Below are 16489 nucleotides of genomic sequence, written 5' to 3'. Positions count from 1 at the left end.
TTGTTTCTAATACATTAAATACATTTCACGTTTAGAGAGGCGCTCGAGTCTAATACGTTTCTGACGTAGTGTTTCAGTCTGGTGGGTAGTGCTCTAAAGGCATTAACTGCGCTCCCTTGAGGGGCAAATAGTGCCACCCTGTCCGCATCCCTATTGAGTAGATACTCTGCCATGATTTGTGATGGATCCTAGCTGCACTCACTTTTGGAGCTTGAACTAGAGAGAGCAGGACATGAATGTAATGGCTGCTCGTTTGTAACAATGTTATAAGTATTGTTGAGATTCTCAAAGGTTGGAGGTCAGGGCATGAATCTAATGACTGCTCTGTAGCTCGAATAAACCTACACATGGTACTTCTGATCAATCGCAATCCTTCTAGTTTAGATTCAGAGTCCCTTAGAGGGCTGAACGTAGTGCCCACCTCTATATGCACACGGCCATTGAGAGTGTTTTCAGTGGGCCACACATAGCGTTTACCTCCCTACTAACCCAGGGCTATTGAGAGGGCTTTCAGAGGCCTACACATTGCCCCCATCACATACCTGCTTAGTCTACGGGTTTGACCCAGAGACTCTGGGTTTTTACGCTCTACTCCGGGTTTCTGGGGAAGAGCGTTGAGTCTCTGGGTTTTCGGGAGATGGCTCACCATAAGGCACTTCTGTGCTGACGGAAAGGAAAGCTGCAGATCAGGTTTCTGGTCCATTTCTAGACTTGCTGATGGGGGGCATTGATATCAGTCACTCCCCCACTGCGCCGAACATTATCAACAACAATAGAGCACCTTCTACTCCTACGCCTCAAGGGGCAGTGCAGCGGCCACAACACTCGGGCAAGTACCTGGGCCATTATCCAATGTGCAGCCATATTACAGTCCGATTGCAAAAACGCATGAAGACACTCGCAGCTCTCAGGATGGGGCCGGCTCCCTAATGGAATGTTTGGGCTCTCAAATGGGTGTTAATGAAGGCGAAAGCAGCAAATGGGAGAACACCTTTGAAGAATAATAAAGGCCAAAAAACTTGAAAGAAAACAGCAGCTATTTTATTTACAAAAAACAATATTGCCTGTTTACTGCTTCCTCAGTTGCTTAGTCTTAACTTCACAATAATTTCAAACAACCTTGCAGATTCGGCCTAATTTATTTAAAAAAATAGATTACCAATCTCCAGCTTGCACAATGGTGTGTGGGGCCTCGGGAAAAGGGGGCAGAGACCCGATGACGTCATCTTTCAGGTTTTCCTATGCCAAATGTAGGCAGGTGTGCCTCATCACTGTGTGCACATGGTACTGTTGTGTGTGTGCTGTCAGGAGCCTGTACACAAGGTCTCTACTTGTGTGCACACACTGTGCTATGGATAGCACTCTCAGGGGCCTTTACACGTTGCTCCTATCCCCTGCACACGTTAAGCCATTGAGGGACCCTCAGAATCATGTACACATAGTTCCTATCTGTTTGCACACCCTGGGGCAAAGACAGCATTCACAGTGACACATACACAGAGCTTTCATCTCCCCTCATGAAGCCAGTGAAAGAGACAGATCAACAAGCACAACCAATTCAAACCTTCACATAATGTGACTAGTGACTACAACACACCCCTGGGGCGTACATCTGCTTGGAGAGGGCATGTAGGACAACATTCACATGGTCACGGGTGCCAGAGTCACTAAGCAGTTGGCATTCATCTCCCGGTGGTCCCATTTTCCATAAAAGCCTCAGCTCATATTTGCCCACCTATGCTTTGGCCCATCAAGGGACCTGAGCTACCAGGCAGTTAACACAGAGCCAGAGGATAGTCCAGGGGAGGACACCACCGGACTCATTCATGGCCTGGAACGGTATATTGACTGGAGACCTTTATGCGCCTAGAAGTCCCCTTTAGTTGGCACCATCTCGGAAGCAGGGGAAGGCAGGTGTTCCTTCCTCCTGTTAATTTCATCCTCCTACCCTTAATAATAGCTGGTTGCCTACAGCCTTTTGTAAACTCAAGCCAAGTGGTAGCCCCTTTCTGTGCCTAGAACTTGCGTGGTGTGCCACGGTCCTGTCCTCTGCTGCATAGTAAGCCCAGGGATTTGTGCGGGACAGGCTGTCTCGTGCCCAGTCTAATCCAGTGTGTTGGGCTCACGAGCTGTGCCCACTCATTCAGCAAAATATGGGGCCACTTTGACACCATTTTCTGATCCTCTTTTGGTTCCCAGTCCCTGTGTTTGATGTCTCTGTACTCATAAACAGGAGGAGGGCTGGACTGGCCAGTTCTCATTTTGTTTCCAAGTAAATAGTCATCACGCAATTTGAAGCACCTTGGCTTCATGCTGCGTGATGACTTTACTCGAAAACAAAGGAAGAGCTGGGCAGTCCAGCCCTCCTCCTGTTTCTGAATACAGAGCCATCAGCAGTGGGCAAACCTTTCATTGAAGGAGCCCTTGGCTAAAGCGTTGCACCACGTGGCCCCTTGAATCAAAAGGCTGCCTGCTGCGTGCGAGCTGGGGCACACTGGTGTCACACCGTTGGTGCGCCCAGTCCCTTCAGAGGTAAAAATGCCAGTGCGCCCCAGCTCTACTCCTTTTACCAGCAGCCCCCTCCTCCCACTTATGCGATGGGGAGCTCTCCTAGGGGGGCGTGGCCCAAGTATGGGTGTACTTATGCCATGCCCCCAAAGGAGAGCCCTTGATTTCTAATCCCACTTAAAGCACTGATCATAGGGTTCCCACATTGGGCCTCATTACGACCCTGTTGGTCCGGTAACAACGGTGCCGGCAGAGTACAAGTTTGCAGGCTGGATGCCCTCCTGCCCTCCAGGTCTGACGGTGCCGGTGACGGTGCAGGAGATCTATGGGACTCAAATGGGAATGCGGAGTTACATTTTCCGACGCCTGGCTTCAGGGTCCGTCGGAAAAAATACACAACTCCAGCAGCAGCTGCCGTTTTTACCGGCACGCCTACTGCCGGAGTTGTGATGAGGCCCATTGAGTCAATTAATTGTGAGAACTCACACACATTCCTTTAACAGTTTGTGACTAGAAGCAAGCTTTCCATGCGCATAATCTTACTTGTTATCTAGTCATGTGTCACGGGGGGAGGAGGGGAGGGATTAAGATTCCAACAATTCAAACAATGTTGCCTTTGTTTTATGTATAGCGCTGAATAAGGTTAAACGTTGTCATTTGCAAAGTTTGTAGAGTAATGGCTAATTTGCATATGAGTTATATTGACAACTGGGTTCGAAGTGGCAAGGCTTTTTAGTGCATGCTTTTTTTCGATGATTTGAAGCCCATTTTTTAGTGCATGCATTATTTTGTGAATGATCCATGTATATGCGATTTGTAGAACATAACGTCGAAGGGTTTTGACTTTTGGGTGATGCATTGTGTATACATTCATGTGTGTGTGTTAGAGAAGAAGATGATTTTATATGTTCTAGTGCGTGCTTGTCGGGTGTTGGCATGTGGTATGTTCCACTGACCTTTTATTTTTTTCTTTCCAGCACTATTGCACATTAACAAATACGTGTGTGCTTGTGTTTGTGGGTGTGCACATGTGTGTGTGTGCATCCATCCAGGCCTACTGTGCAGGAACAGATAGTTATTTGTGCTTTTGGGCCTGAAGGTGTGTTGCGTGTTTTGCTGTATCGCTGTATATTTACCAGTGAATATTATTAAATGTGCCTTGTCCCATTAGCCTATTGTACGTGTGCAGCTGCCCCACCCATGTTGGTCGAAGCGATTCATCTTGCATATTTCAAAGCACACTTTTTATTTCACAGTACATTTTTCATTTCATTTCATGTTGTCCCTCTGTGCCCTACTTTGCATTTGGTCGGTGTCTAGTTAAAGGATCGAAAAAAGGGTCGACAGGACAAAGGATCGACACCAAAGGGTCCACAGGACAAAGGATCGATTTTTTTTTTTAATTATATATTTTTTTTTTAGGTTTTCGTTTTTGGAAAAAAAGTGATTTTGAGCAAAAAAAGGGGTTTGTGGCTTCCCCCCACCCAAAAAAAAAGTAAAAAATAAAATAAAATCGATCCTTTGTCCTGTCGACCCTGTGGTGTCGATCCTTTGTCCTGTCAACCCTTTTTTTTCGATCCTTTGACCTACAACCCATTTGGTCTGGTGCATCCTCTGTGCTTTTCACTGAATATCTTGCACTTTTTTCATTCAGCTTTGTCCCTTCAACTCTACTGCACACGTATGTCATGTATACTTATATTGTGACAAAGTACCGGTAGGTGTGTGGAAGGCGTGACCATTGGAGCTGGGGGCAACCATCCGCTCTGTGATGCATGGCTTGGCTGTGGAATTGGGAGGATCCTCTCGTCACCCACAATGCCTGGTGTGTCACACATAATGCCTGGCCCTTTAAGAGGCAAAGCATAGCCGGTTTAATAGCCTGATAATAGAAGCAGAATGTCTTTGGGATCTTTAAGTAATGTCCCGCGGCTGGAAATGTGTGTAGGCATTGCCAATGAATGTAGGAATGTTGTGGCTCACGAGTTAAATCTTTGGAGATGGCACCTCAAACCGCAGCACAACTCAATAACCACTGTGCTTACTTTCCAGCACGCATGCGCAAATGCAGTATCAGATTCGAGCTGGCAGACTGGCCTTTTGCCAGGGAACGCATGTGTGTGGGTGGTTGGAGATGGCAGAAGACAGGACAGGCTGAAGGCTCAGATGATGTCAGATGAGATAGAGATAGCTGAGAAGGAGGAGTCAAAGAAAAGGGTAGAGAGCAGTTGAGGAGGAGGTAGTGAAGGAAAGACCTCAGGAGGGTGTGGGGAAAGCAGAGGTTGATCAGGAGCTAGTGAAAGGTGGTGCTGGGAAGGGGGCATCGACATAGAAACATAAGGAAAAGGCGTTGGCATGAGGAGTAAAGGAGGAGGTGGTGTCAGTAAGACCTAAGGAGAAAAAGGTGATCGGAGAAGGACGCTGAGGATGTGGGGATAGGAGGAGCCTAAGAGAAATAATTACGTGTCGACCGGAGGAGGGAAAGAGCGGAGAGGAGAGAGAGGGGCAAACAAACCTTATATTTTCGTGTTATGCAAGTGTGTTGGGATGCATAACAAACGTGTTAGAGGATCAAAGTGGTCTGACAGGAGTTAAGTGGAAACAGAGCGCAGTGAGAGGAGTTATGGAGGTGCCCTTAAGCATGCACATATATCAGGGTGATAAGTTGGAAAGCAAGACTGTGTTTGGGGCCACAGAACTAGTGCCCTTAGGCAGGGCGGTAGTTAAGTACCCATCAAACAGCCTCCAGAGCCTCTGAACGAATCTGCCTTCAGACAAGAGTCCTCTGGCCAACCTGGGAAAGCTAAGTGATGACCACTTTCCTAGCTGGATATTTGTGCCATGTGGCAACATTGGCTCATGACCAGTTGGTCTTCTCTTCACTAGTGGTGATTGGCAAGAGACAACGCTAACGGAATGTCTGGCTTGTCACTCAGCAACCATACCAATGAATGCCAGAAGATCTGCGCTAAAGAAAAATGATTGTTCCTGAAGTGACTGTGAGTGAAACTGGGACAGGCTCGGACTGGCCTATCGGGCAATCGGGCAAAGCCCAAAACCAAAAACACAAAATTCTAGTGTGGGACAGTTATTTTGGGTCAAAGTGGCCCGGTTTGATTAGTTACTCCACTCTGAGGCTAGTAGTTTTGACCATTGTTGCTGAATAAATATTCTTTAAATTGCATCATGTGCTTCACATTTCATCAAGAATCTGCCCCTTGGTTATTATTCAAACAGTCTGAATTGCCATTTGCAATTGTGGGCCCCTTTTCCATTGGTGCCCAAGACAATGTTATGCCCCGGTCCAACCCTGTACTGGGGAGAGACCCAGGGGGCTTTGAGTGACATGTATTTTGTGATTAGGACTGCCATTCTGAGGATTGATTTCCAGCTTCAGGAGGAGTTACCCTGACCCTTTTTTGGGGAGATGGAGGAGACTGTGGACTGGAGCAAGGTCTTGTTGAAAGTAAAGCTGAGCAAGCACTACAGGGGACATCCTTCCAGTTGACTTTGATATGAGTGTGTCTTCCCTCTCCTCACTTGAACCCAATTAACACTACTACTTTCATACCTTAATATTTCCAAGGACAATACATTGAGAAACACTACATTGGGCATTCATAACACCTATTAGAGCACGCTATCTATCAAGGTCCTCTTTCCAGAAATGCTGAGCACAGAAGCACCCTAGCAGCTGACATTGGATACACTAATTCCTTTTATTTGACCAAACCACTCAAAAAGTTTCGGGGACTGCACACATCTCTTAATTGCGCCACAATTGAATTTCACAGTTTTGGACACTTGGTCGTAAAATAGAAAAAATTTTTTTTACACTACAAGAGAAGAATGCACTTTGGAAACTCAAAACTAATCGTCAGTTGGTCATCAAAGAAGCTGATAAGGGGGGTAACATAGTTGTCTTGAACCGTATGGACTACATAAAAATGGCACAAAACCACCTCGACACACCCAACTGTTACCAAATTCTGTCAAGTAATCCGACGAACAGAATAGTACAAGAACTTAAGGACTCAATTGAGGGGTGGCACCGACAGGGCCTCATCACAGACGATGAGAAAAGATTTCTGTTCATCCCGAAACCGACATTACCAACTATCTATTTCCTTCCCAAGGTGCACAAAGACTTTTCTACTATCCCGGAAGGAAGGCCAATTTTGAGTGGAATAGGTTGGGCCACAGAACCACTATCGGAATACATAGATCATATACTAAGGCCTAAAGTTAAACTGGTAAAAGCCTACCTAAAAGACACAACTTCTGCATTACATATTGTTGAGAACATCCAATGGCAGCCTACATACCATCTCGCTACGTGGGATGTCAAGGCCTTATATACGTCAATTGGACATGATTTGGCACTTGATACTGTTGACTATATTTTTAAGAATGAATCGGCATCACACTTTTCATTCGTTTGCATGCTAAAAGAAATGCTCATGGCCACCCTAGATAATAGCATCTTTACCTTCAACAACACTATATACAAACAGAAACGGGGGGTTGCCATGGGGGTCAAATATGCACCAGCACTAGCAAATCTAGTAATGGGCATGTTTGAGGACTTATTAATTTACACTACAGAGGCGTATAACAGACACGTCATCAAATGGACCCGGTACATTGATGACGTCCTGTTAATATGGAATGGCACACCACAGGAGCTGGAAACGTTCAGACTCCAAATCAACAATAACCAGCTAGGCATCGAGTTCACAGGAATTAGCAGTAAGACAGAGATCAATTTCTTGGATCTGAATGTTTATGTTTCGGGAGAACACCTCAAAACCAGAACATATCGGAAAGAGACAGAAGTAAACTCCACATTATATGCAACGAGTTGCCACTATGAACCGGTAATCAGGAATATCCCTAAAGGGGAGTACATTAGGGCCAAGAGGAACTGTAATGAACTATCTTACTTTAATGAAGAATGTGAAACTTTATCCAGGAGATTTCAAGCCAGGGGCTATCCAAGGAAGTGTATTGAAACTGCCTATAATAAAGCACAAAAAATTCCAAGGACACAAACCCTAACGCAACAGGTGAAACCTAATCCGTCAGATAAGGTGCGATTCATTACTACATACTGCGCAAACAACTATGTTATCAAGAGATCTCTTAGAAAATACTGGCACTTACTTAAATTGGACCCTCACATCGAGTCTTATATACATGACCACCCGTCATTGATCTATAGACGAGCCAAAACCCTGAAACAGAGCCTCAGTCCGTCATTACTACCAGAAGAAAGGGAGGAGACAACTGGGACCTGGCTAAAAGAATCCAGCCCAGGCTTTAGAAAGTGTGGCACATGTACTATGTGCAAATATGCCACACCTATGACAAACATCTTTAAGGCAGGCAATGGACCTCAAATCAAGATACGAGAACAGATAAACTGCAAAAGTAAGCATGTTATATATGCCATCATCTGCACTTGCGAGAAAATCTATATTGGCAGTACGATTCGTGAACTCCGCTTCAGGATCAGGGAACACCTGGCAGTGATTGGAAGCCAGGACAAGAATTTACCTCTAGCGGACCACTGGCAGCGCGTCCACCAGATGGACAACAAACAACACATCAAATTCATCGGGCTCAAAAAAGTGACATTGAGATGCAGAGGAGGCAACCAGGAACTATTGTTACGTCAAGAGGAGGCCAAACTCATCAATTTCTTCAGAAGTGTAGAAAACGGCCTCAACACAGACAAAGAAATGTCATACTTTCTATAAATAATGTTTGTAAAAAATGTTCTTTGGGAGAATTTTGAAAATTTGTGTTCGGTATTGTATAGATCAGAGATAAGCGCCTGAGAAGCAGGCCGGAATACAGCAAAATAAAAAGGTTTGCGGGTGTTATCCCCAGGCCCGCTCTGCCGTAGAAATTCAGAGGGACTACTTCTCCCAGCATGCACCTGGAGGAGATAACACTCCTCGAGATGTGATATCGGACTAGATCCATATGTAAATAAGTTTTGAGAGAGATCATAAATAATGGGGCCTATACTCCAGTTTAGGACTGTTTTCATTTTAATTCAAAATGGTATAAGAACACATACAAACCTGCCATAGATAATTAGGTCCTTACCACTAAAATATGGCCGACAGCTGTCATAGTACGGAAACAGAAGTAGGACCAAATACCATTACTATGGTAACATCTAATATATAAATAACATAGAATGGCGTCCGCCATCTTAGGAACCCGACGCGTGATGCAGTAAAATTGAACTTGTAAGGTAAGCCCTAGGGGTCTGCTCAGCCCACACAATAACGCACCAATCAACAAAGGGTTCGCGTTCCAAACTTCGGTTGATATCTTCACCCGTATAAGCTCTTTATCGTTAATGCACACAATGATAAAATGTGATATTACTTGGGTAACAACTTGAAAACCGTTCAGATCGCACTGCCGTGCGGAAACGCTACGTTGAATGGGAGCCAGTTTAGATTTCTTGAAGGGAAACCTATGTTAATGTTAGGCGAAATACGTACTAGAGGAATTTGTACACATGAATGCATGTTTGAATAGAATAATAATGTATGAATACAGCGCAGTGACTCGGATGTTTTACTTCGGTTCCCTTAGAAATCGTTTGGAGTCTGATGGGACTCAGCCATCTATCACGTTATTTGTAGCTGTTAAATCAGTGGATGGGTAAGCTAGATTTACCCATTTGGGATTTTTCGAATAAGTGAATCAATGCAACTTCGTGATTTCGACCATGGACTCAAATACTCTCATTTCTTCTTTTCTTTTTTCCCTATATTTTCAACTACCCCTCACTCCCACCTCCACACTCCTCCAATTGATTTTTCGACTTCTGACTGGTATGTGTCAACTATTTTTGGTTTTGTTTACAAATGGGTCTGTGCATTTAATTAATGTTGCTTATGGTTATAAATTAATGCCTCAATTTGTCATGCACCTTTATTTTATATTTTTATTTTTTAACTTTTGTTTTGGGGAATTTGCGAAACATATGAATCCAATATGCTTTGTGTTTCTCTGTAATTGTAATGTTTATAATTTTCTATTTGCTAAATTTCTAATTTTATGTTGTATCATTAATATCTAGTAAATAGACATTGCCCTGATCTGAGGAAGGCACTAGGAGTGTGCCGAAACACGTGTAATCAATAAGGGCCATCAACAAATAAAATTTTTTTTTTCTATTTTACGACCAAGTGTCCAAAACAGTGAAATTCAATTGTGGCGCAATTAAGAGATGTGTGCAGTCCCCGAGTCTTTTTTACAATCGGAGTGGGGGAACTCTTTGTCTCCGGTTTTTCTGCACACACCATTGCGACACCACCGAATTTGGTGTATAGATCTCAAGTCGCGGAGGTCTAAGAGTGGTTTACCCAAAAAAGTTCCCTACAACAAATTACACTCAAAAAGTTTGTTCTGCCAAAAACATAGAAAGCACATTGGCACTCAGGATCTGGGTATTTCCAACCTGCACCCATCAACACCACAGGTTTTGCATCTGCCGTTCCCACTCTCACACTAGTGAAGCACCCCTTTTCTTACAGAGCCATGCACAGCGAGCCCACCGTTAGTGGCAGACAGGCACTATACAAGACCACATATATTATATTACAAATACATTGATAGTGATAGAAAGGGGTCGCTAAAGCGTTGGATACGGCCTGTCTCCTATTCATAGAGCAAGTGGATTCCAAAGCAGTAACAAAGGCTTCCTCATGGTGCAGCTCATTATAAGGTGCACCGCTGCCACCAGCCTATACCTCTGACACGCCTTTTGGGTAGGGAAACCCACCCATGGACAAAAGGGGGAAACTGACCGAGCCCTTGGCCAGGAAGCCATATTTGCTACTGAGGGCAGCACGGCTGAAGTGGGTTGCTGTTACCAATGATGGGACGCTTTCCTTAAAAGCATCACTGGTCACAAAAGTGGACCAGGACACAGATAAACCCAGCAAGAATTCAAAGGGATCGCAACAACTGAGAAAAACTGCCATTCTGCCCTAATTTACCTCTTCTTAGCTGAAGGAATTTGCAACCTAGTTTTTTCTATTACAAGGACTCTTAATGATCTTGTTCTTTTTTTACTTGCACCTGTGTCACTGGTCTGAAGAGCAAGAGAGGGAACCTGAACATTGTACTTTATTTGTTCTGCAAATTACGAGAGATTTTATGGAATAAAACCTCACTTGAAGCATGCATTTTACCTCAACATCGAGGGCTGGCTAATGAAAGCCCTGATCAACATGCTCGCTCACCACAGAACACCGGAGCATGAGATAGCAGCATTCTTCAATTCCACCTTCATGCACCGTTGCAGAAAATGGCGACCTGTTCCAGAAACTGAGACTTCAGCACAAAGTCCTGCAACCTACACTGTGGCTCAAATGGAGCCCTGCAGCGTTCATTCTAGGAATCCTAGTCCATCTTCCTAATCCAGGTGTTTAAAGGTCAACATCCTTTTGCAACCTGCCACTCTCTTCCTGCAGTGTCCCAGCCAACTCTCATGCGGCAGCATGTGCTTCTAGAATCATCTGGTGAGAGCCTAAAGCCCTTCAGGGATATGTTTTACAGCACAGACCCTCACCTATCTCATGAGGATTCTGGGATTGCCTCCACTCTTATACCACCACAGTTGGGGGGAGGTGGACTGCCAACCCAGAATGTCTATTTTATAACACCACTTTTGGTTTTGGCTTAATTTAGTGGCACACTTCATTACCATATCTGGCAAAACATTTGCTGCACAGAAGAGAGAGAAGGAGAAGTGGTGATAGAAACCAGAATATCTGGCTGGTATGACACGTAACCTTCCACCATTTAACTCAGTGTGCAGGCACTTTGCATTCATATGGATAAAAATGAGTTGCCTTTGAAATCAGTTACTTTCTTTCTTTTTTGGTGTGCAATGGTCCCGCCTTTGTTCCTGCTCTGCCACTCAGCAAATGTGTGCCTCCTTATTTCCAGCACAGCTCCTGAGTACTCAGCCTCGCTCCCTGCTGTGGGATATATTGACCCACTCAGCTGTGCTTTACCCCATCACTATTGTGTTTTTACAACAACCATAAAAAAAATGGCTTCAGCTCCCTGTCACACATTTTTCAGGCGGGTGAGAACAGAGTACATACTGTAGGAATGTGCCAGTGTGCTCTGCAACTGTTAACATGGAATTAAGTAAGTAGGCAGCATTGCCTTGCTGAAAACCCCAAAATTCCTTTTCAGAATGAAACCTTTTTTCACACTTTAAAAATGCTGTTTTGAGGCTAAATCCATCCATTTACTATGAAACTGCTGTAATTGAACATGCCCAGGAGAAGTCATTGTGCATCATCAAAATTAGGCCTAGTTCCTGAATGACAGGCCCAGTCATCTTAGCTTGGAAATCAATAAGGGTCTTTATTTTACTTGCACGGGAAAGCGCATATATTTCTCCTCAATGTATCAAACACCAGCTGTCTTCAAAAGAACTTCAACTATCTGAGCCTGGTCAGTTTCATGTATCAGTGTTCAGATAAAACTCATGATTCAAAGAAAAATGACTTTAGCTGCAAGGACATTGTGGAACTCTGAGTGAGCTGCCCAACACCGAATTAAAGAAAGAAATGTCAGCTTGCACCACGTGTGAAAATAGGCTGCTTACAAAATAAGGAAAAACAAATGCCTCTGTTTTAAAACAGAACACTGGTAAATAAAAGTTGTACTTGTCTTTAGAAATATAAAGGGGTTAAACTAATGGGGAGAATATATCACATGTGTTATTTGATGTAACCCGCTTATTTAATTCTGTATTTAAGATCAATAGTGAAAGATGTTAAACCCAGGGTGGCTTGAGTTACAAAGTTGAAAAACAGGTTTTCTGCCAAAAGGACTATCATAAAAACTCTCAGCAGATACTGGCAACCCCCTGATAATTACGAGGTTGAACAGACTTTTGTCTCTGCTGGGACCCAAACAATGGAGCTCTCAGGGAAGGAAGCCGGAGGTGTGAGAGATCATATAACTTCTATCAGGCTGAGGAAACCCCCCATCCTGCTTGGAAGGAGATGCCAGTTGGTGTCAGCAGGAAAGAAACAAAAATGACAGTGACTCCCAGTTGTTCTAAAGACTATTTTATAAAGAACTTTAAAAAGGCATATCTCAGTTGCCAAAATTGGTAAAAAGGTGGAATTTTTACAGCGTAAAAGTGAAAGTCGGGGCTGTATTTTGAAACTTGGTACAATGTATTGATACACTCTGGACGGAAACTGTGACATATGTTGAATTACAGGAAAAGTATCAATATTGCAGACCTTCATTTTTTTTACATACATTTGTCACGACAATCCCCACCCAGGTATAAAGTTGCAGAATTTTGAGTGATATGAATCCTCTTTAAAAGTGCAAAAAACTGTCATAGGGGAAATACGAAGCCTGACTGACTGGGGATTGAAATGTGAGAGAAAACATATGTAACCTGTATAGCTGATTTACTGAAAGGTTGAAATTGTGTAAATATGTGTTTGTGGCAAAATTAGATTTTAGTTCCAGTAACTCAGGGAGGTTTCTGTACACTGTACAAAATTCACCCCATAAACATGACATCATTTTTCTGAGATCACACCGGCAAAGAGCTAGGGGGAGACTTCTACTATTGGCCAATCCTATTGTTATAGGCGTGTGTAGTAAAGACTGCCCCTGTCATATACTGTGATGATGTCACCTGGCATTATAAATACATATCCTGCTTTGTCACTATCCCATCTCTAAGTCATTCTATACTTATTCTGATAACTTGTAATATTGTAAAAATCATTCTTGCTACCCTGCCATTGATGTATTGTGATAGCGCTAACATCTTTTTAGTAATTCTGTCTTGTGTAAATCCTAAGCTATCAATCCTATTTCGAGTGATCGGACTGGTTCCACCAGGGCAGGCACTGGGGAACTAGGGTTGATTCTGCGGATCAACCCTGGAACTTACTGTGTCTCAATCTGGTAGTCTAGCCTGAATGCTCTTGCGCAGAGTAAAACTGTTCCTTGTCAAAACTGATTTCTTTGTCTTTTCGCATCTTTATTTTTTCAAAAACACACCTCACTCTATCTAGCATAACTCACTCAATTTTCCAGCTAGAGACCTAATTTCACTCACAGATTGTACCTACGATCTATTGCTACACCCAACTAAAAAACTCCAAATCAGTGAATTTCACCTGTTTTATCAAAAACCGTATGGTTGATTTCAGGCGGGAATGGACATTGTTGCAAAGTTTTACACGTGTGATTTTGATTAGAAATTATTTTAAACCTTCCATTCAATTTCGAATTGTATGATTTTGCTCAATCTATTACTTATGATTGCTAGTATCTTTCCAGTGTTGCTCCAGTAAAGAATTGTACTTATTTAAGGATTTTTGCACACATTCATTGTTTTGTACAGCCATTTCCGAGTGTCATTTTAACATTGCAAGGGTTTCAAATCCGTTTTTCACTACCATTTGAGGAGGAAAGGCTGGATTCGAATTTGGTTTCCTCTTCCTTATCCCCGATTACCTGCTGCTTCTATATATCCATTCAGATTTGATTATTTGTGGGCTGAGGGAATTTGCAGGGGGAAATCCTAACTTGAGTGCTATTTTTCCGGAAACCCAAACATGTTTCTGTTTCCTGGTGTTTTCTATCTGTGTTGCTAAAGGGTTGAATTAAGTGCATTGCCTACCTTCCTATTTGTTATTGTCACCACAGTGGAGATTGCTGCCCCATATATTAAAAAGTGTGTGATTTACCTTTACCAACCAGCCTGATTCCTGGTCTATCGTGACCCGGGGTTTTTGAAAAGGGGTGTGATATGAGTGGTGTATCTCTCAAATATTGAACCTATATATAACAACATAAGCATTTCAATTGCGCGCTGCACACTGGGCTGAGACTGAGGAGTGCGTCGCCTGATTGAAATCCTTAACACTGCTCCCTTATTTTCTAGTCATGATTGCTGTCCCAAGAAATAGACTTAAAAATAAATGCAAAAAGTCTTGCCTGGTCCCGATTGTGAAACTCACATCATTATTATGTTTTCCCACATGTTTTGTGTCTCTTTCAAAGAAGTTTGGGTTAGAAGCCAAAATTAATCTAGAAGCGAACCAAAACAATACAACAGAGGTTTTACCCAGCATTTTATTTTTGGTTTCCCCAAACTCCTGAGTGCAGGTAGGGATAGACTTCTGTCGGGGAAATGGGGTAGAAAGGCAGGATGCCAGTTAGGTATATTCTGATGTGGAGGGTCCACCACCATCCTACTCCACACCTCCACACTCCTACAACACTCCACCGCTCCACCACTCCATCAGTACTCCACGCCTGGAGGGGGGCAATGCCCACCTTAAAGGCCTCCCATCATCCTCCCTTGTGGCCCTGAAAAGTGTCCTACACACAGCCGCACACCTCTTCAAGGGTCTACACAGATAGGACCACACCACCCGGCCCTCATTTACTTTCACTGGCTCCCACTGCATGCACATATCACCTTAAAGTGTTGCTGCATCATCTATAAGGAAGTCACCCTCATGTCACTCAGCTACCTCGCGTAGAAATTCAGCATCTCCGGCGGACAGAACACCATCATAAGCCAGGACATGTGCAGACTTGAAATCCGCCAACCAGAAAACAAGCCTTCTCTTCCTGTGCCCCTATGAAACCTCCTCCCCATGAGCATCAGACTCGCCCCCACGTTCCTATCATTGAGAAAACAACTCAAGACCCACCTCTTCAAGGAGACTCTCTTCCTCAACACCAAGGCCATCACGCTGTCCCTGCGCCACCTGACTTGTTAGATGCCGTCTGCCCTTCTCCTACCTGTCACCCTGTAAAGCTGTACCACTCCTCTGTGCCCCTCTGTAGCTTACCCCACACTGTATAGCTGTTCTGTTGTTACCTCCGAAAAGTGCTGTGTTATGCATCTGTACCGTTGTATACCTCTGTAAAGCGCTCTGTTGTTTCCTGAAGTTAGGTCCGCGCTCAATAAATACCATAATAATAATAACACCCTCAACCAGCAGTTTCCCATTCTCCCTACCACAACCCATGCCTCCCAGTCTCCACCCACCCACTGCCCCATCCCATCCCATCACCCCATCCCCAAACTACCACATCTATCTCCACACCACTTTCCATCGCCCACCCCATCACCTCATCGCATCCCATTATCCCACCCATCACCCCACACCACCCCAACAGCCCACCCCACCACCAAGACTCCACTCCACTAATTCTTTACATCACCACCACTCCACAAAACAGGCACTCCACACCACACCCTATGTCAAGCCAGCGTTCTATGCCACCTCTCCACACCACCAAACTACCATTACAGCTCCACAGCTCTAACCCAAGCCCCCACTCCACACCATTCCACACCACTGCACCGCTTCATGACACCTCTCCAATCCATGCCACCACTCCACGTTACCAACCCTACATCTCTTCACCACTAACCACAACACCACCACTGCACAACAATCCAAAATATAAAATGTGATAAACAACTGCAAACACGAAAACTATTGGATTTCCCAATGCTTGAAAAGAAACGTATTGATTTACATGGGAGTAATGCATGCTAGTCCTTTTTAGGGTTCTGATTATTGCAGTGAATCGTGTTTCTTTATCACATGTACCAGGGTGTGGTAAAGTACCTAATCTAATGTCATAATAATTACATTTGAAATTCATATGTCTTTCTCTTCTGCAGAAAAACCTAGAGAAAACTAAGCAGGACATTGGGTTGAAATGCAACACCATTCACAAGGTAACTCCAACAGAACTCTGTGCAGAGCTGCAAACATGCTGGATTGTGTAATGCAGTCAATGAGATGATATAACATTTGTGAACAAATGCTTTGAATCTCTATTGAATGAATGGAGCAATTGTTAGAGTGGGTCTGCAATATGTACACTCATCTCATGGACCTGGAGAATAAATTCCAGCTGTCGG

At 43.9% G+C, this 16489-nt stretch overlaps 1 protein-coding gene across 2 annotated transcripts in view; it reads left to right on the top strand.

The window, feature by feature from the left end:
* The window catches only part of LOC138581972 (ribonuclease Y-like), a 338026-nt gene that overhangs the window by 193682 nt on the left and 127855 nt on the right, over nt 1-16489 (top strand). For both annotated transcript variants that reach the window (XM_069652880.1, XM_069652879.1), the window contains exon 5: nt 16247-16303. In XM_069652880.1, the coding sequence (XP_069508981.1) occupies nt 16247-16303 (57 nt within the window). The remainder of the gene's footprint in view (nt 1-16246; nt 16304-16489) is intronic.

Source organism: Ambystoma mexicanum, chromosome 3q (assembly GCF_040938575.1).
Source record: "Ambystoma mexicanum isolate Mex_15411 chromosome 3q, UKY_AmexF1_1, whole genome shotgun sequence".
Classification (NCBI taxonomy): Eukaryota; Metazoa; Chordata; class Amphibia; order Caudata; family Ambystomatidae; genus Ambystoma; species Ambystoma mexicanum.
This window is presented reverse-complemented; position numbering and strand designations above follow the sequence as displayed.